Below are 19,206 nucleotides of genomic sequence, written 5' to 3'. Positions count from 1 at the left end.
ACAAAGATACTGGTTCAAGTACATTTAAAAATTGCTGGGCAAAAACCAATATGCACAGGAGCAAGCATCCAGCAAACAAAACAGACAAGAGAGAAGACTATTTAGTCTCCAGAGCAGATTACACGTGGGGCAAAGAAACAAAGAGGGATGTTTGTCATGGGTTCACATCTGAACTGAAAACCAGATTGGAAGGACATGAGGGTAGCCTGCAAATCAAGCCAGGCAGCATGAGTCTTTACAAAGACTAGAAAATAGCGTGCACAAGTATAATAAAGCATGGTAGTTTTGAAGAATGAAGAAAAATGCTAAAAAGCACTGAGCTAACAGTGAACATAACTTTTATTTTGGGATTTAAATTTTTTTGTTTGCTTTTTTTGAGTTTGGTTTTTGTGGGGTTTTGGTAGTTTTCTTTTTTTTTCCTTACAGTAACACACAGCCAGTTTGCTTGGAGTTACTGAAAAGGAGCTACATGAATGCAAATCATATAAACAGTCTGAAAATTTTTTACCCAGTATCTATCTTTTAATGTCTCACAGTGACCAAAGTTTTTGGCAGAAAATCAAAAAACCTAAAAGACACATATGTTTAAAAATAAACTGAAGAAAAAAAGGCAGACAAAATAGAGAAGCCATATTTAAAGGTTTAGGAACACTGCAGGGCTAAAGGCCAGAGTATTGAGACGTTTTAGAAGACAGGAACAATCAAGTCTGACAGCTGCAGCAGGTAAGTACTCCTGAGTCTTTTTATATTGGTTTAAAATGTTAGGTGCTTTGGCTTTCCACTCAAATACCTGCAAAAAATGCAGCAACCTCTAGCAGAACCAGCCCAAGCAGGAAAAAAACCCAACCACCCCAACACTATTCTCAGATTTTGGTCGTGTCACTGTTAGATCCTGTTTCTCAGCCTAAATGCCAGATAAAAAAAGGCATTTATGAAGGTAACTGATCACTCTACAGAAAACACATTTCTTTTGGACAAATCCACTACAAGAACAGTAGCCTCTGGCAGAGAGCTGGAGCTGCCAGCCTCACTAGTAATCTCTCATCAGTCATCACGGTGTGAGAGATGGCCTGTCACCACTTCTACCACTGAACAGTTGTCAGCTAGAACAGAAAGCAGGCTATCAAAGAAGTTACCACATGAGGTCTTTGAGATGCTGGGTGTGAGACTGCTGTTGCAGAAAGTTCAAACTCAAGTGAGGTAATGTGGAGTGATTTTCAGCCTTAACATTACCATACCGGAAAGGGAGAGCTCATTATAACCCTGCTAGACTATAGCCCACTAGAGCATTGCCCATGCCTGGGAAGGGGAACTACAGTGATTTCCCATGCCTTATGGATCCCCCATGTTGCTTGGATATTGCTAATTTATTATGAACAGAAATTACAAAGTAAGCAAAAAAGTATTGCACAGCTGCATTTATCATTTTCCTGTGTTCTACCACAAGATCTTTACCTAGCCCTATACTCACACTCATTTAGAAAGACAAGGACCAAAATAGAGGTGCTCACCCAAAAATTCTTATGATTTTTTTCCAGGATTCCCTAAAAAATCCCCACCTCATTACATATGCAGTAAAGTATCTCACACCTACCAGGCAGCTTTACCTTTCTCACTAGGGAAAAGTGTTAAGTATCGGGGAAAGGATGTTTTTTATCAGTTTCTCCAGACTTCCAGCATCCTTGCAGAAGGATGACTACCAAAGGAAAAACAACATTTTCCACCCAGTTATTATGTAACAGGCAGTGCTACAGATTGTATGCAGTATGGTTCAGAATGCCCCTAAGAAGTCTTTGAACTGTGTTAAGATCAAAATTTTTTTTTTATCTGCTCATTAGTAATTCTAACAGCAGAATGTACTGTTACAGGCAATCATTTCAACCACCAAAAAGGCTCTGGTGACATGATCAAACAGTTACACAATGATTAATATGGCTTCTACCTAATTTGCATATGCATTAAGAAAAGAAATATCCTCGGAGCCATCTCAGCTACAGTAACAGCGTAACTATGCATTCTCATATAACTTCATACATGTGCCAGGAAAGACTGCACTAAGGAAGGAAAAGCTCATACACTTGATTGCTGCAGCTCAGCTTTCTGAACAGATAGCACTCACATATCCCCAATAAAAGCATGAAAAACTGTGAGTCTATCCCATTCTTACTGGATTTCAGCTGTAGCCTTCAGAAGAGGTAAGAGATGTTTACCAGCTCCTGAGAGGCTCTAACAGATCTGTACACAGAGAGATGTCTATGCCCTCTTGGCTCCTCATACGATTACCCCTTTTCACCAGCTGGCACAGACACATATCCCCATGAAAGATTTGCCTCTGAGTTCAAGCAGAGTTTCTAGCACAGTTTCAGCGAGGGAAGAGGGCCCCACACTGCAGCTGGATCTGCTCAGGAGAGGCCGTGCCCTCCCCCAGCGGCAGGGCCGGCCGGCGGCTCCGCACAGAGGGGCTTCTGGCGAGGTGACCGTCACACTCCCACAGACCCTTCCCACCGCGCCATTGCCACAGGGCTCGGCAGCGCTGCGCTAGCGGCTAGGCTCAAAATACACAGGTGCAGCAGAAGCATGGAAGGCAGTGGCACCCAGCAAGGGACCTAAAGCTTTCAAAAACTTATTGAGGATTATGTCTAATCAGAAGAAATAGTTCCTTTGCTATACTCTTCTACTAGTAAATTCTCAACAAAGAAATAAATCACACCGAATCTTCCCAACCAGAAAAACACTTCACATTCTAGCATTGACTCTGTCTCTAGAGTATTGCAGGAAGTTTCTTTAGAACAAAGTAGACCAAGAAGCAAGATACACAGATTTCTACTGAAAAATAAATCTAGTTCTCCATAATATTTCTGTGATTTATTCAGACAGAATACAATGGAATTATCACCTTTACAGCTAACCCACCCCAAATCTGAGCCCTTTTCTGTATAGCACTGAATTGTTACTATACTGTGGAAAGAGCACGCACTACTGGAATGTACACAGTGAAGGAAAAAAAAAAGTAAAGCTCTTTTTGCCAAAGTAACCATTTTCTCTGCTAACATGTTATCTAGAAAAATAAGGTCTAGGCAACGTCCAAAAAGTGTTCAAGTTTCAATAAATAACTATCAATGCCCCAAGTTTGCACTGGCACAAGAAATATGGAGCATACAGGTTTAGAAAACTATTTTCCTATGACTGAGTCAGCAATGCATTTCAATCTGCTTTAAGATTTACAACAAAAATCAGTTCCCTCCAGGGTTCGATTTGAAAATCAAAGCCATGTAAGTGCAAGAGCACCCACACAGCTGTCTTGACTCTCAATGGCAAATTAAAGCTCTAGAGAAAGACAGTATTTTAAAAAAGATTCTTTATCAATACCAAGAAAATATACATAGCCATATTATGTTTTAAATATATATATACACGCACATCTTTTCAAAAGGTACGATTCTGGCTATTTTTCTTTAAGTTTGAAAAGCTTATCCATTGCTATACAGTTCAGTAAGGTGTATTAGGAAACACACGTTTTATATCCCCCATGAAAATAAAGTTGAATCTTTCTGTAAACAGTAATTTTCTTATTTTCGGAAATCTCTACAGACCTCAAGTACTTCACTGAAAAATTAACAACCACCTGCCCCAGAACCACCCACGGAGACCCTCGCTGCTGAATGCGACACGGACAGAACTCGGGAAACGCTTAGCAACACCCGGCTCCCGCAAAAAAAACGCCTTCTCCGGGCGCAAATAAATAATAATAATAATAATTAATAATAAAAATAATAATAATAGCAGAAGGGCGGCAGCAGGCGCGCACCTTGGCCCCGCGGTGCCCCCGGGCGGGCTTGGGGCCGGGGCCGGCGGGGTGTCCCTCCTCAGCAGGCGCTGGTCTCCGGCGCGGCGGCGGCCGCCTCGGGGGGAGTCTCCCGCGGCTGGGCGGCGGCGTGAGGAGGAGGAGGATGCCCGGCGGCGTTGATGTGGCAGCCAGAGGAGAGGTGGCTGCGGACGCGACCCTGCAGCTGGGTGACCTGGGCGCGGAGGAGGTTGGCGGTGGCGGCCAGCTCGGCGTTCTGCCCCTTGAGCGCCTTCACCTTCTCCTCCAGCCGGGCGATGCGCTCCAGCTTCCGCCGGCGGCACTTGGAGGCGGCGATGCGGTTTCGCAGCCGCTTGCGCTCTGCCTTCAGCCGCTCCTGGCTCTCCGCGTCCAGCGGCGACAGCGACGGCGGCGTCGGCGCGCTGCTGCCACCCTCCCCGCCCGCCGACGGCGGCACCTCGGGCACCGTCTGCGGCTCCTCCAGGGACCGCGCCGGCGGCAGCCGGCCGCTCCCCAGACCCGCGGCTCCGAAGGCCAGGCCCGGCGGCGGTGGCGGGGCGGAGGCGGAGGGGTAGGCGCTGCCCGAGGGGCTCAGCGGCCCCGCGGGGTTGAAGCCGCTCAAGTTGGTGTAGACGGCCGGAGGGTCGGCGGCGGCAGCGGCGGGGGCTCCCGGTGGCCCCGGGCGGGCGGTGCAGCAGGGTCCCGGCGCGGAGAGCGGCGGCGGCGCCGTCAGGAGCTGGTTCTGCTTGTGCAGGTCAGCCAGGGCCTTGACGAAGCCGTCGGCGAAACCCTCCTGTTCCTGCGTCACCGGCTGCCGGTAGAGGAACGGCCCCGCCGCCGCCGCCGCCGCCCCGCCGCTTCCCGCCCCGGGCGCCGTCGGCCCCGGGCTGCCCGCGCCCAGCCCCGCGCCCCCCTGGATCAGCAGCTGTTCCAGGTCGGCGGCCGGTGGCAGCTTCAGCAGCGGCAGCTCCGCAGCCGACCCCAGCGCGGCCTCCGGGCCGCCGCGGGCCGCCGCCGCCCCGCCGCTGCTCCCCGTCTCCGTGGAGCCCGCGGTGGGCGGCGGGGCGGCGGCGGGCGGCGGCGGCAGCAAGCGCAGAGCCGCCGCGCTGCCGCGGGCGCCGGCAGGCGGGCGAAGGGCGAAGGGCCCTGGGAGCGGCGCGGGGGCGGCAGCCGGCAGGTCCCGCTTCTTCCCGGCGCCCAGCAGCAGCTTCTGCCCCGCCGCCGCATCGGCTCCAGGTCCGCCGGCGGTACCGAAACCCGGCAGCGGCACGAAGTCGGGCAACAGCTCCAGTCCTTCCTCGGGGTAGAACGGCGCCTCCATCTTCACGGCGGATCGCCCGCTACGCCCGCCGCTCATGCTGCCGCCCTCGCCGGCCGGCGGCGGCTCCGGCGCGGGGCGGGCCGGGCTGGGCGGCTGCTCCGCGGGGCCGGCCGCCCTCGGCTGGCAGCGGGGACTGAGCCGCCTCCCGGCGCCGCCGGACCCGCGCCACGCCCCGGGCCCGCTGCACGCCCCGCCGTCGCCGCCTCCCTGCTGCCGCCGCCGCCGCCGGTCCCACCCGCCCGCTCCTTCCCCCTCCCGCCGGGCTTGCGCGGAACGGCTTCCCGGTGGGGTGTCCGTGGGGAACCCGCGCTGCTCCTCCCTCTCAGAAACTCGCCCCGCGAGTGCGGTGTGGGAAAGAAGGCAGTGCTGGGGCCTTCGTCCGGGAACGGGGGGGTTTTCTCGGGGCCATCACTCCGGCCCGGGGACCGGGAGTCCTCAGGAGGAAAGCGAGCAAGAGCATCGCGTGGCGGCTGCTGGGGCAGGTGCTGGTGCGTTCAGTCTGTGATGGATGGGCACAGGATAGTGCAGGTGTCGAGGACTAATGATTCTCAACAACAAGGTGCTGGGAAGTCTTACAGGAAGTGCTTGGCCGTCAGGAAACACGCCAACTAGTCAAACTAAAAGTCACTCAGAAGATGGACGTGAATTTGATGTGGCTTTTTTTCCTGGGGGGAGAAGGAAGTTAAGAAAAAGGATTTGAAACATCCTAGACATATTTCCAATATTTTCAAAATTACTGAAATGTGAATATTTCAGTTTGGGGGTTGTATTTATTTTTTATCTTTAGTCAAGACAACTCCCTCTGCCCTTCTCCAAGTTTGTGAAATTCTTACGGGATGAGGAAATTTCTTTCCATACAGTCCTTTATAAATCCCTCTTGCTTCAGGATACCTATGTGATCCTGACAGAGCTACTGAACACTCTTCTGTAAGTCTTTAAAATCAGCTTGGTGACTGATGGTCTCAGTGACTCATCTACACATTCACCAGATGTCTTCATCTGTGATGGACCCCCTCAGTTAGGTGTCACCTTCTGCAACCTACTCATGCTTTCATGCTTTCTCCCCAGGCATTTACTTCCTATATATCAAGACCATGTGCCTCTTTTCACAGTGTCTAGTGAAGTTGCTGAGTTCTGCTCTTAGCCTCACGATCTATATGGCCATGCTGTGCCCAGGTTCATTCCAAAACCAGCAGTGGAGGAGGAGATGGACAGTGGTATCAAGTGCAGGACTGACTCAGAATCCCTCTTCAGGTCCATAGGAGAACTGGAGTCTAGGTGCACTGACTAAGGCCTCGATGACCTTGACCCACGTACTTTGGGGCCCCCAACTCTCGCATATGGTGCAAGAGTTCCTTTTCAACACAGCCCAGCACCTTCAGTCCCTGCCTGGCTGTGTCACAGGTGTCGCTCTCTTCCGCTCCATCTCCTGGGTGAACCTTGGACCTGTGTTTCCAGTTCTGTTACTGGCACCATCTCCTGCTGCTCCTACCTGAATTACCTGGGCGGACCTTGTACCCGGTTCATCGCTTCACCTTGTGTGGGTGTGTCCATTAGTGTCTGCCCAGCTCTTGTGCTGCAGGACTCTGTCCAGGCTGATGAGCCTGGGCTTTGGCTCTGGTCACCTCTAGCTCATCTTGCCATGGGACAGCCTAGCCATTCTGGTCCCTGAGGCTGTGGCAGAATTGCTGCCCAGAAAACTGGCAGCAGGAGCATGTGAGGGAGAAGAAAGTCATCAGGCAACGGTCAGGGACAGAGGCATTCACATGGAAAGGAGAGGAGTAAGCATGTTTTTCTTGGTGAGGAAGGTAGTGCTAGAAAGAGCTTATTTTGGTTTCCTTGTCTCTTGGCTGACCTAGCAGGAGAGGGAGCAGAGCTAACAGCGCTCAGCCAACACTGAGTACTGACAACAGCTCATGCGAGTGGCTTTGTGGAAGTATTGCTGAAGCTGCTGTACAGGCTTTTCTGTCATATTCCTGGACAAGCAAATGGCAGTGACTGGTACCTTCCATCAGCTGGGCAAAGAGAGCTGTCCAGGAAGAGAAGCCATAGCCACCAAGCTAAGGCAAATAAACCTTCTTTTCTTTCACTCACAAAGAAAGTGTAGAGGGGGAAAGTAGGCTGAGGAGAAAATTATGATCTTTGTGGGGTCAGAGAAAAAGCCATGGAGGCTCACTTGGGTCTGGGGTCATTGTCAGTGAATTTCTAGATATAATGTTACACTTGATTGGGGCGACCCTAAGGGTGGGTTACCTTGTCATTCCTATACAAAAACTGTCACTTATGTAGGACGGTTTTAGTTGTTGATCAAATGCAGAGTGAGCCCACAGAATGGGAACATGTCGACACTGCTCGAAATAAACTTATTTGTAACAACAAATCGATTTGTTGAGAGATGTATCTACTGTTTGCTGATGTACCTGCAAACTACGTTTAGGTGGAGTGACAGGAGTTGTTTTACACGTCCTTAATGCAACTGTGTGTTATGGCAATGTGGTCTTCCCCTTGTTTTCTTTTGCCTTTTCCCCGCTCCTCATTTATTTTTAATTTTTGTTTTATTTTTCTCCCCGAAAAAAGTCAGAACCTCCTGCGGGGCTCACAGCGCCAGGTTCTTCCTGTCCCTGTGACAGCCGCGTTGTGCAGACTCGTCCGTCCGACTGACCCCTGTCTGCCGGCTGGGACAACCATCCCTGGCCAGGACTTCGGGCATGGCGCGGCCGGAGGAGGCCCTAGTGGGCTCCCCTCGGTGAAGGAAGGGCCGTAGCGCAGCCCTCAGTCCCGGGGTCGGAGGCGTTGCCCAGCTGTGGGTGCGGGCCGTGGGCGGCGCTGTCGGTGCGGGGTGTGGGCCGCTGTGTGTGGGATCTCAGCACCTCAGGTCTGATGTGCAGAGTGACCGAGACCACCCTTGGGGGGCTCGGGAGTCCTGGAATGTTGCCAGAAGTGTCTGGTGGCTGGACTTTGATCCTACCCGGGAGACGACACCTGTATGAGGATGGGAGGATTTCACTGGGGTAAATGGTGAAGGGATAAGTTAATTAGAGTGTGAAACACAGGGTTTAAGATTTCTGTACAGGGGGGTCTAAAGAAGTAAGATGGAGGAATTGGGGCGTGTCCTGTCCTTCTTCTTCTTCTTCTTAGCCTCCATCTTCTGTGGTGATGTTGGCACTTTGGGATTGGTTATTACTAAAAGTGCACTGGTCAATAAGGGTAAAAGGTATTGGGGGAAATAGGGGTAAATATTGTATACGTAATTTTGAGTATAAAGATAGGTGACCGCCCCGGGGGCTCTCAGTGTGCTCGTGGCTGACTTGCTGTGCAGGCCTCTGTCGGGCCGAGAGAAAATCTTTTAGATAAAAAACTAATAAACACTGAAGACCGAGAAAAAACCTGAAGCCTCTTTTCGTCCTTTGAAGCGTGGGCTGTCCAAGGCCACCCCGGGCCTTTCCAGGTCATTAAAACAGCCGAGAAACCAACAGCTGTGCCCAGCTGTGGGTGCGGGGTGTGGAGGGGAGCGGCTCTGCCCAGCTGTGGGTGCGGGCCGTGGGCAGCACTGTGGGTGCGGGCCGTGGGCGGCGCTGCCCAGCTGTGGGTGCGGGCCGTGGGCGGCGCTGCCCAGCTGTGGGTGCGGGGTGTGGGCAGCACTGTGGGCGCGGGCCGTGGGCGGCGGAGCCCAGCTGTGGGTGCGGGCCGTGGGCGGCGCTGCCCAGCTGCGGGTGCGGGGTGTGGGCGGCGCTGCCCAGCTGTGGATGCTGACCGTGGGCGGAGCACGGGCCCAGCTGTGGGTTGGGTGTGGGCGGAGCACGGGCCCGAAAAGGGGGTGGAGCAGGGGACAGGAGGCGGCCGGATTGGCGAGCCTGATGAACAAGGCCCCGCCCGCACGCTGCGCGCCGACGCGCCCAATGGGCGGAGCGCGGTGCGCGCCGCTACCGCGAGAGGTTCCGTTGAAGCTGGCGCCGCCATCTTGGAGTTGGGAGAGGCCGCGCGTCCCGTTCCCGTCCCTCTCCGTAGGGCCACGGGCGCGGGGGGGGGCCGCGGGAGGCGGGGGAAACATGGGCGTCCGGCGGTGAGTTCGCAGCGTCCCGCCGGCTCGTCCGTCCCCACGAAGGCCGCCCCGCGGCGGGCGTGGGGTTGGGCGGGATGGTGCAGTCCTGTTCCGCCTACCGCTGCCGGAACCGATACGACAAAGAGAAGCCCATCTCTTTCCACAAGTGAGCGCGCGCGGGCGCCGGGGCGGGGTCGCGCCGGGGGGCGGGGCCAATGCCGGACCAACGCGGGACCGCGCGCGCGAGGATCGCGGGGAGCCGCGGGGGAGGGAGCGCGTGCGCGGGCGGGTACCGACGGACAGACAGACGGACAGACAGGCAGAGGGATGTGTCTGTTCGCCTGCTCCTCCCGGCGTCTCCCTGGGGAAAGCCGAGGGACGGGACCCTCTGAGCCGCCTGTTGCAGAGCGAGAGCGGGCTGAAACCTCATCCCTCCCCACCCCCCATGCGGGTCAGGAAGGTTTGGCTCCGGTTATAAAGCTTTCCAGAAAAGCTGAAAGTGCCTCTTGCTTGCAGGTTCCCTCTTACAAGACCCGATCTTTGCAAGAAGTGGGAAGCTGCTGTTAAGAGGAAAAACTTCAAGCCGACCAAGTACAGCAGCATTTGCTCAGAACACTTTACCCCCGATTGCTTTAAGAGGGAATGCAATAACAAGCTCCTAAAAGAGAATGCTGTGCCCACAATTTTCTGTTACACTGAACCCGGTGAAAAGGTAAACCCAAAGCACCCATGGCTGCAGGTGCCAGAACGTGTTGTGCATGTCACTGGTTGCAGAGTGGCAGGGCAGCGAGCAGGGAGAGGATGCAGGCTGGGAAGGATGAAGGCCGGCAGGACGCTGAGCCTGTATCCCTGGGGTGACCAGGAGGACTGTGGTGACTCAAAATACCTGCAACAGCTGTGCTTGTTTTCTCTGAAGCTCTCTGAGGCTTTGGAACACAAAGTGTTGTACAGGCAGGCACTGACTTTCACCTGCTCATGTGTCTATTTAATTCAGCATCCGTGTGCTGATTAAATGGAATGGCAACAAAGTAAGAAGGTATTACCCTGTCGTTAAATTGTTCCACAGCAATTCTTGCATATTCAGAGTCTGAGAGAGCCTTCATTAATGCTTGGAAATGACACTTACTCTCTTCCCATGGCTGATGGCTACTGCCAGCATTGAAAATGCAGTGGATGTTAACTGTGAAACTTAACTGGCCTCTTTAAGAGAGCTCTGCGCTTTGGCTTTGCAAAGTTAAAATGAGCGGCAGAACCGTACCTGTACCTCTATCTGTCTGTCCTGAGAGCATCTCTGTCTTGCCTTAACATTGTTTTCAGAAGCCATACTGGTCCCTGACTTATGATGATAGAGTCTTCTGAGTGAGGTATTCCCTTCACTGTGCCACTAGAACAATTTACTGTGAGATGCAAGTTACTTATGAGTTCTTACTTCTTGATGTGATAACTTCAAGACAAGAATGGAAAAAATTGATTTTAAACTCCTTTAAGGGATATAAAATATTTGATCTCTTACTACTTTGCCATAGAGAAAGTGGTAAATGAGACAGCGGTAGCTAGGGTAGGTCTGGGGGGCAAAAGACTTAAATGGGGTGAAGTGCACAGAAGAAAACTCAGACTTTTTCTTGTTCAGTTTTTCTCTTTATATACAATATTGGAGTGCTGCAGAAATAAAAAGGCTACACATTTGAAAAATGAAAAGTGGCTAATACCACAGAAGAGAATATAAACAGAATGCAAACAAGGAGACAGACAAGTTACAGGGAAATATGGTTGTGTTTTTTGTTTGATTACACTTCCTTGCTTATCTGTGAAATACACATTTTCTTTGTTGTGTGTAAAATACTTGCAAATTTTTTTACAGTCTGAAAACTGAATGGGTGTATAGGGTAGTCTGCAAAAGTACTGTTGGTGCAGCAGGATTAGTAGTGAGCCACGTTCCCAATTTCGCTGTCATACCTGGATCTACAAAAACACAGAAGAGTGAGTGCCTTTTAATTCTGAAGGATTTAGTTCTATTTTTATTTGTTCCATGGCACTTTTGAATAAACTGCCACATATCTTCAAGTAACAATGTAATAACAAAGAATAATTGTGGTTGTTTTGGAGTTGAATCCACGTGGATTTTGAAATACAGATTTTTATCTTTCACACTATGTAATTTGTAACTTTTTCTTTACTTATGTCTTAGAAGAAGTATTTGTTCACTAAAAGAAATAGTTAGAAGTCATTGATGATGTCACAGAGATACCAAAGATCTGTTCTCTGTGATATGTTGTGACAATAACAATTTGTATATACAGGTAGCATATGCTCTATAGCTTCAAACAGAAGTCTCTGTGAATTCAGCAGTCCAGCAGTGACCTGATTTTTGCTTTTGTTTCTAGCAAGAATGAGTTTCTTTTTGCTAGCTCTACCTTTGCCTTGTAGGGTTTTTTAGTAGAAAAATTTGATAGTGTCTGCTGATAGGGTCAAGCTCTTTACAATATTCATGTGTGAATTAGGTATGCTAACAGCAGCAGTTTTTTATAAATGAGAAATAAGACTGGTAGTTGGCTGATTTTGTACTTTCATGTGATCAGTTATATTTGAGTGCATATTAAACTTCCCTTTAATGCCAATCTTTTCTTCAATACCAATCACCAAACTGCCTTTTCAGTTACTGTCTGCCAAGTGCTGTAGTTTGTGTAGGGGACAGGTAGACACCCACACATCTATCTTGCTTGTATCTTAAGTCAGTGAAGTTAATGATACAACGTTCAGATCTGATGAGCTTGATATTTTGATGGTGAGGACTGCTGGCTGTTCTTAAAATCAATGGCTGTTCTTAAGACCAATGTTTTCCCAGTCCTTATGCTTTTCTTTGTACTAATAGTGTTGGCAACAGGTGGGTAGGTAGAAAATTTTTTCAGTGCCTCTTTTACTGAGAATGTTTTAAGCTTTCTTTTCAATAGGCAATATGCAAGCTCTTTGGTTTCAACAGTGCTTTTTCAATGAACATGTACACAGAATCATTTTTGAATTATACTGGATTCTTTTGGGCAAGAAAAAAATCTGATTCTCTGCTCTGGCCTATACTCAAATGAATCTGTGTTGTCCTGACCTGTACAAGTGGACCTATCAAGAGCAATGTGACAAAACCTGCAGTTTTATATGCAAAAAAACCCTGCAGTGGAGTTGAGCCAGTTGATATTTTGCTGCTGCCAAAAGGGAGGACTGTGCTTCTCCCCGTCCATTCCATCTGCCAGCTATGTAGTCCTGTTTCTTAACATTACCTGGCAGTGTGAGCTCCCAGCCCAGAGAGCCAAACGTGTCCTGGGCTGCATCCAGAGCAGCGTGGGCAGCAGGGGAGGGAGGGGATTCTGCCCCTCTGCTCTGCTCTGGGGAGAGCCCACCTGGAACCTGCATCCAGCTCTGGGCTCCCAGCACAGGGAGGACATGGAACTGTTGGAGTGAGTCCACAGGAGGCCAGGAAGATGACCAGCAGGATGGAGCACCTGTCTTAGAGAAACAGACTGAAAAAGTTGGGGATGTTCAGCCTGGAGAAGAGAAAGTGGTGTGGAGACCTCATAGCAACTTTCCAGAATCTAAAGGAAGCCTACAAGAAGTCTGGAAAGGGACCTTTTTATAAGGGCAAGTAGTGACAGGCCAAGAGGGTATGGCCTTAAGCTGTAGGAGGGCATGTTTAGATTAGATATTAGGTAAAAATGCTGCACTGTGAGGGTGGTGAGACACTGGAACAGGTTTCCCAGAGAAGCTGTGAATGTCCTATCCCCAGAAGTGTTTAATGGTTGCATGGGAAATGTGGACTAGTGAAAGGTGTCCCTGCCCATGGCAGAGAGATGTTGATACTGGATGATCTTTAGGGTCCCTTCCAACCTAAACCATTCCATAAATTTTCACTTTTTCCACATATCAAGGCAGGTGTATGTCGTACCTTTTGTTGCATTGCTTTGAAATTTAATAATGGACAGAAAATTTATGCAGTGATAGTTTGAGATCAAATAGCTTTCTGTCATTTTAGCAATTATATTTGAACAAAAAGTAAATACCAAGGATGAGAAGGCTGCTTTGCTGTTGAAGAGCTGTTTATTTTGGTTCATGATGTCTCTTTTAACCAAACCCTTATGCTGCAGCCCAAAACCTATTAGAGTCTCTCCCAGTTGTTGAGAAGACTGGTCTTACTGTGTCTATCTCTCTGCTGTGTCAGCCTGCTCAGTAGTTAGCCCTCATTCTACCTCAGCAGCAGATTGTCCACTTCTGATGTGTTTTTGATTAGATTAGCTGGTAGGTTCAATATGTAGTGGTATGATGCAGCAGAAAGGAGGAGGGACAAAGGGGGATGAGATGGCAGCAATGAGTTGCTAGGTCATCTGAACTCTGTTTTATGGAACTGTAGTCTGTGTTCTTGCTTCTTAGGTAATTAAAAAACCTATTTAGACATAAGGGCTTGAGTTTCAAAGAGCCCTTAAAATGAAGCTGGTTAAAAATATGTCCAGTTGAGAAGCCAGACAGAGCTGGCCCAGAAACATTTGCCAGTTTCGACAATTGTGTCTTTGAAATTTGTTTTATTTGTTTAAATCCTGGTTGTTTAGGTTATTCTGGGGCTGTAATAAGGGAGTTGTATTGTAAACAATGTTAAGCATGAAAATGTACATTTTTTGTCTTGGTCTTTCTAGTCTGAAGAATTTGCAGAGCAGCCAGAAGATCCACTGCCGCCTCCTCCACTGCCACCGCCGCCACCGCCTCCACCACCACCACCACCACCAGCAGCTCCAGTACTACCACAGTCTCCATCAACTCCTTCTTTTCATTTGTCTCAAATAGATGCCAGATTTGTAGATCCCAGTATTGGATTATTGATGCCCCCTCTTCAGACCCCCAGCAATCTTGCTGTTTTTTGCGATCATAACTACACCGTTGAGGATACAGTCCATCAGCGGAAAAGGATTCAACAGCTGGAGGAACAGGTTGAAAAACTGCGCAAGAAGCTCAAGACCGCACAACAGCGGTGCCGGCGTCAGGAAAGACAAATTGAGAAACTAAGAGAGATTGTTCAGTTTCAGAAAGAAAAAGACATATTGGCAGGAAAAGGCTATGTGATTCTGCCTAATGACTATTTTGAAGTCGTAGAAGTACCTGCCTAGGAGTCACGAACATAGTTTTCACTTTGGTAGGCCAAGAAATTTAGTTTAAAAATTAAATTCTTTCTAATTCTGTAAGACTTTCCAGAATTCTAAAACAGTAATTAAGCAGTCATACAAATAAGATAATATTTTTTCTTTATTGTCATTTCAGTTTGATATACTTTTAATATATTGAAGATGCAAGTATCTCAGAATTAGAATATGCAATGAATTTACAAAATATTAATTGCTTCCAGAAGGAAAGGACACAAGATTGAAGACACATAGGAATTCACTTTTTTTACAATGTCTGTCTCATGCTTACAGGGGCTGGGAACTGAATCTGGGTGAGAGTGAAGTTTAGGTGGTTGTACACCTAGTGCTTTGTCAAGACTTCTAATGTTGGCTTTGGTAATCCCCAGTAGGTAGTTTTCACTGATTTTAGAAAGAACAGAATTAGGTCAGCTAACATCTGCAAGTGCTGCAGAAAGATAGCTAAGATGCACATTTCAGTCTGGGAAAACTTCCAACTTCAGTTTGCTATGCATTTGAAAAACTGCAAAAAGTAATTCCTGGATCCCTTTGGGTGAGGTATGTAAATGAACCTCTTCTTTTGGAGTAACTGTTCAACACATGAGTGTTTTGAGGCCCATGAGGAGAACTTGTTAGCATAGCTAACAAGACCCGTAGAAGCAGCTTTTGTTTTGAGGGCACTTAAAAATAATCCTGAAGTGCAGGGCTGAACTGAACATGTATGTTACTGTTGGCAGGATGATTAAGACTGTTTACAGTGACTGCTTCAAAAGGACATTGGTAATATACAGTCCCAGTATGTTGTAGGGTTATCTTCCCATTAACACTGTAACTGGTAGAGTGTTGTCCTTGGTTTTGAAATTAACTCGCCTGTCAACATGTGTAGCTTCAGGAAATGAAGTAAGTTTGTTCTTCATCCAGGGAGTCAGACTTTTATGGCTTTGCAGTATACAGTGGTTTTATTTCATTTTTTTCACTCCCCAAAGGGCATCCACCAAAGGGCAGATAGGGAACTAGACTTTGGAGTTGCTTGGTGCTAGACTGGTTTATAATATCTCAAATGCTGCTGCCTCTTCTTCAGCCTTATTAAGACTATTTCTAGTAAATTTAGCATGACAAAGTAGTGCAGCAGATTGCACTTACTTTCTAAAAATTTATTTAGTCAACAAACTCATTGAAAACGAGATAAAATGGCTAACCCTAATGCAGGCTTCACAGCTGAAATTCCTTGATGTACAAGACATGAGGAAAGTTGCTTTTCTGAGTCTGTGTCAAACTTGTTTGTGGTGAGGGTTCTAGCTCTGATGTTAAACAAGCCTTGTTCATGATGGCTTTAAAAGCTTCCCTTAATATCCTGTTAGCATGACATTTTGAAATATTTCAAACCAGTCTTGATACTTCTGACCTCACTCATGCCATTTGTCTATTTTCCCTACCATTTCATACACTTAAAATGAACAAAAATGCCAATGCTTCCTTTTGTGTACATTTATTATACCTAATTAAAAATTTGAAAAGCAAATGATGTGTTAGATTTTTAATTACTCTCTCTTCTCTTTTCCCAGGATTTTGCCAAAATTGTCTTGACATTTTAAATTTTTATTTTCTACTAGTTTCCTTGTTTAGAGTTTGGGCTCCCAAGCCTTGCTGCTGTTACACTTAGTGTTTAAAATTGGTAAAATTCAAAAGTGACAAAGAAAAGACGTTTAAAAAACTGTTGCTATGCTGTTGGCATGTGTGCCAGATAGCAGATTGTGTCTGTTTTCTCTGCAGAAAACCCTCTCTTCTTACTCTGCAGGAATTTCAAGTGTGACTTTCTGAAGCACAGTGCATTACTGCAATACCGCACCCCCTGCCACCCAGCTCTGCGCCCCAACACTTGGTTGTGTACTCTCACCACCACCCTTCTTATGTCCTCCAGTTCTATGGAAGTGACTGAGGTGCTGGCTGCACCCTTCTGTGTGGCACTTTCAGCTCACTAAAGCAGCAGGTTTGGCTTGTAGTGGAGAGGCAGCAGAGGTAGCAATAGTACCACACCTGATACAAGTTAAAGACAGGGCCAAAAGGAGAAATAAATCCTTTCCTCTGGATGCAATGAGCATTATGTCAGCTTCTTCTGAAAATACATGGGTAGCTTCCTACTCTGAATGTTCAGCACCATTTCCTTCCACCTGGGCTATGCTTCCCTGTTTCCCCCCCACCTTATGCTCTGGCTGCTGTGTTTGTTGGGCCCTTCCTTTGGGTCTTTTAACTTGATAACCCTTCAGGGAAGCAGCCGAACAAAACTAAGTCTGCAAGTTAAATTTTAGGTACAGTGGTAGATGGCTGATACATGGTTGGTGTGCAGAGTCCTTGTGTCTTTAAGCTGTTTGCATTGGTGAAGTTGATTTAACAGCTGACTCAAAAATGTTTCTTCTTTTGAGGGGATTGATTATTCCTTGTCTGAACAGTTTCAGAATTAGTATGCTGAAGAGGGGACTGCTGTGACTGCAGTTGTCCTCCTTTCCTCTTAGCAGATGAAATTACTAAGAAGAGATGCAGCCTATTGTGATAACATGCTTGAATTTCTCCTGCAGCAGCTATTTTTTTTTTTCCTTGCCAAAAAAAAAGTCGTGTTAACTCCTGATGTAGTCATGTCTGGGCTAAGTGTGGACTTCAGTTGACATATGAGGGCTCTCAGTACCACAGAGCTGTGAAGTGGGGAGAAAAGACTGGTACAGAATCAACTGATTCTCTTTTAGCAATTGACTTTATGCACTGCACCCTGTCCCTCACTCTTTCACAGTCTCTTCTGTAGTAGCAGTATAGAAAGAGAAGATGAAGGCTCTCTGCTACTGGTGAGGCTAGGAAAATAATTCTAGCTAATAAGCACAATATGTTCCACTAGCGTGTGTTAAAATTTCCTCTCCTTTTGGGATCTGGTACATCCACACAATCATCTGTTAAAGAGGTCTGCAACAGTTACTGTTTGCATTGACCACAAGTGGTACCTGCATTAGCACCAATTTTGTAAACACCTCTGAAAAGATGTGATTGGGAGTTAAAAAGCAGAGGTTGTAATTGTAGAATGGCATGTGGTTGTTCAAGTGTATGTGAAGTAGCTGACATTTGTTTAAATGCACTTCACTGAAGTCTATTTTACAAACTGAATAATTCAAACGAGTTAGAAAATAGCAAAACTGGCAAAAAATTTCCATCATTAAACTACAGAAATATTTATTTTTAAATGGGCAGATGCTTTAACAGATAGGAATTGGAGTCACTTCTAAACAGAAGTATTGGTGAGTAGCAATTGTATTGAAGGAAAACTGGCGGGAAGAGAAGTGAAGAATAAGAGATAAAGAGGAGAGAGTTTGAAGTCAGTTACATCTAAAGCCAAGAACATGTTTATTAAAATACAGCTACTTCAGAGGCAGTGAAGGAGTACCCTACATTTTGACTCAATGCCACTTCGCTTACTTCTCCCTATTACCCCAGTTCCCCTTTTGCTGCAGCAGGGTATCTATCTATGTGCAATGTTTGCATTTTTTCTTCTTGCACCTCTGCAAAGTATTAGATTTCCCTGTCTAACTGGGACTTTTCAAGCACAAGAGGTATGTTTTTTAATTAATAGCTAAATACTTGAATCACTTCTTGTCATGCTGAGGGAGTTCTTTGTCACCACTCTGTTTACTCCTGCGTTTCCAGTTACCACCTTGTCTATGTTGTCACTGATGTGGTCTTAAAAACTATGGCAGCAAATTAAGGAAATCAACATGTCCAAGAAATCTTCTGTCTTGCTGACATTTTGTTTTCCTTCAGCTCTGTTAGGATTTAAGGCCTTGGTGTCCTGTGTGAATTGTGAAGGAGTTCTCTTACAGCTGAAGAAAGTGCAAAGCAAATCCCATTCTGAATGTACGAAGAAGGAAAGGAAGATAGTCGATTGGGTAAAACAAAACCTTAACAGTTTCTGAATGCTTTCCAAGGGACTCCTCCTGTTATTTGCTTTTCTGGATCCGGGCAATTATTTCTAGTTGCTCCTTTTCTCCCTCCCCTCCCCTCCCCTCCCCTCCCCTCCCCTCCCCTCCCCTCCCCTCCCCTCCCCTCCCCTCCCCTCCCCTCCCCTCCCCTCCCCTCCCCTCCCCTCCCCTCCCCTCCCCTCCCCTCCCCTCCCCTCCCCTCCCCTCCCCTCCCCTCCCCTCCCCTCCCCTCCCCTCCCCTCCCCTCCCCTCCCCTCCCCTCCCCTCCCCTCCCTTCTTGTCTCTCTTTCTGTCTTTCTTTCTGTCTTTCTTTCTGTCTTTCTTTCATGAGGTCTGTTTTAGGTTTTACTCTGTAGCTTTATCTGTTTCCTGACAACTTACACCTTCATCAGGTGGCTTTGGCAGGGTGGAATGGGGTGAGCTATAGTCTAATTTTAACCATCAAAACACAATCTGCTGAAGCATGTTGATGACTGCAAGTTCAGGTATGTAACTCCTGCTGTTTTAAGCACAGCAGTTTATTTACCATATTCTGCCACAATAATGATTTGTTTATAAATGAGAAAGAGAAAAACAGGATATGTGACTCAAAAATATTACACCAATTGCTCTTAGTTAGAGATTTCCCTTTGCACTTGTTCAATGCAAATTTTATCTTTATATAGAGATATTTGATAGAACTGCAGCATTTTATTGCACAAAATTGGCAGAAGACCTTACAGTGTTATATAGGCTGAAAGATGTTAAAAGTGGGCAAAAAATGTGTTGCAAAGTTGCTGTTTAATCCACTATGACTCACTTAAACAGTTGCCAAAGAAAGTAATCTTAAATATTCCTAAAGAAAGCATTTAAATCAATTACTGAGAAGGAAAGGTTCAAGTACCTCTCTTGAGAATAGTTACATTACACTGTCATAATTAAAT

The 19,206-nt window shown here is 47.4% G+C and overlaps 1 protein-coding gene across 1 annotated transcript; it reads left to right on the top strand.

Moving 5' to 3' along the window:
* The first annotated feature begins 9,193 nt into the window (after positions 1-9,193).
* Positions 9,194-15,846, top strand: THAP1 (THAP domain containing 1). The gene is made up of 3 exons (XM_058823811.1): positions 9,194-9,334; positions 9,685-9,880; positions 13,845-15,846. Exons 1-3 carry the CDS (start codon positions 9,264-9,266, stop codon positions 14,310-14,312), a joined length of 735 nt encoding a protein of 244 aa, XP_058679794.1. The 5' UTR covers positions 9,194-9,263; the 3' UTR covers positions 14,313-15,846.
* Positions 15,847-19,206: the final 3,360 nt, after the last annotated feature.

Source organism: Ammospiza caudacuta, chromosome Z (assembly GCF_027887145.1).
Source record: "Ammospiza caudacuta isolate bAmmCau1 chromosome Z, bAmmCau1.pri, whole genome shotgun sequence".
In the NCBI taxonomy this organism is placed as follows: Eukaryota; Metazoa; Chordata; class Aves; order Passeriformes; family Passerellidae; genus Ammospiza; species Ammospiza caudacuta.
This window is presented reverse-complemented; position numbering and strand designations above follow the sequence as displayed.

Bases quoted from the DNA above. Each gene is read 5' to 3' on its own strand.
- THAP1 (XM_058823811.1), top strand. From the start codon at position 9,264: ATGGTGCAGTCCTGTTCCGCCTACCGCTGCCGGAACCGATACGACAAA. The intron at 9,335-9,684 runs GTGAGCGCGCGC...TCTTGCTTGCAG, and splicing joins AAGCCCATCTCTTTCCACAA to GTTCCCTCTTACAAGACCCG. The intron at 9,881-13,844 runs GTAAACCCAAAG...TGGTCTTTCTAG, and splicing joins ACACTGAACCCGGTGAAAAG to TCTGAAGAATTTGCAGAGCA.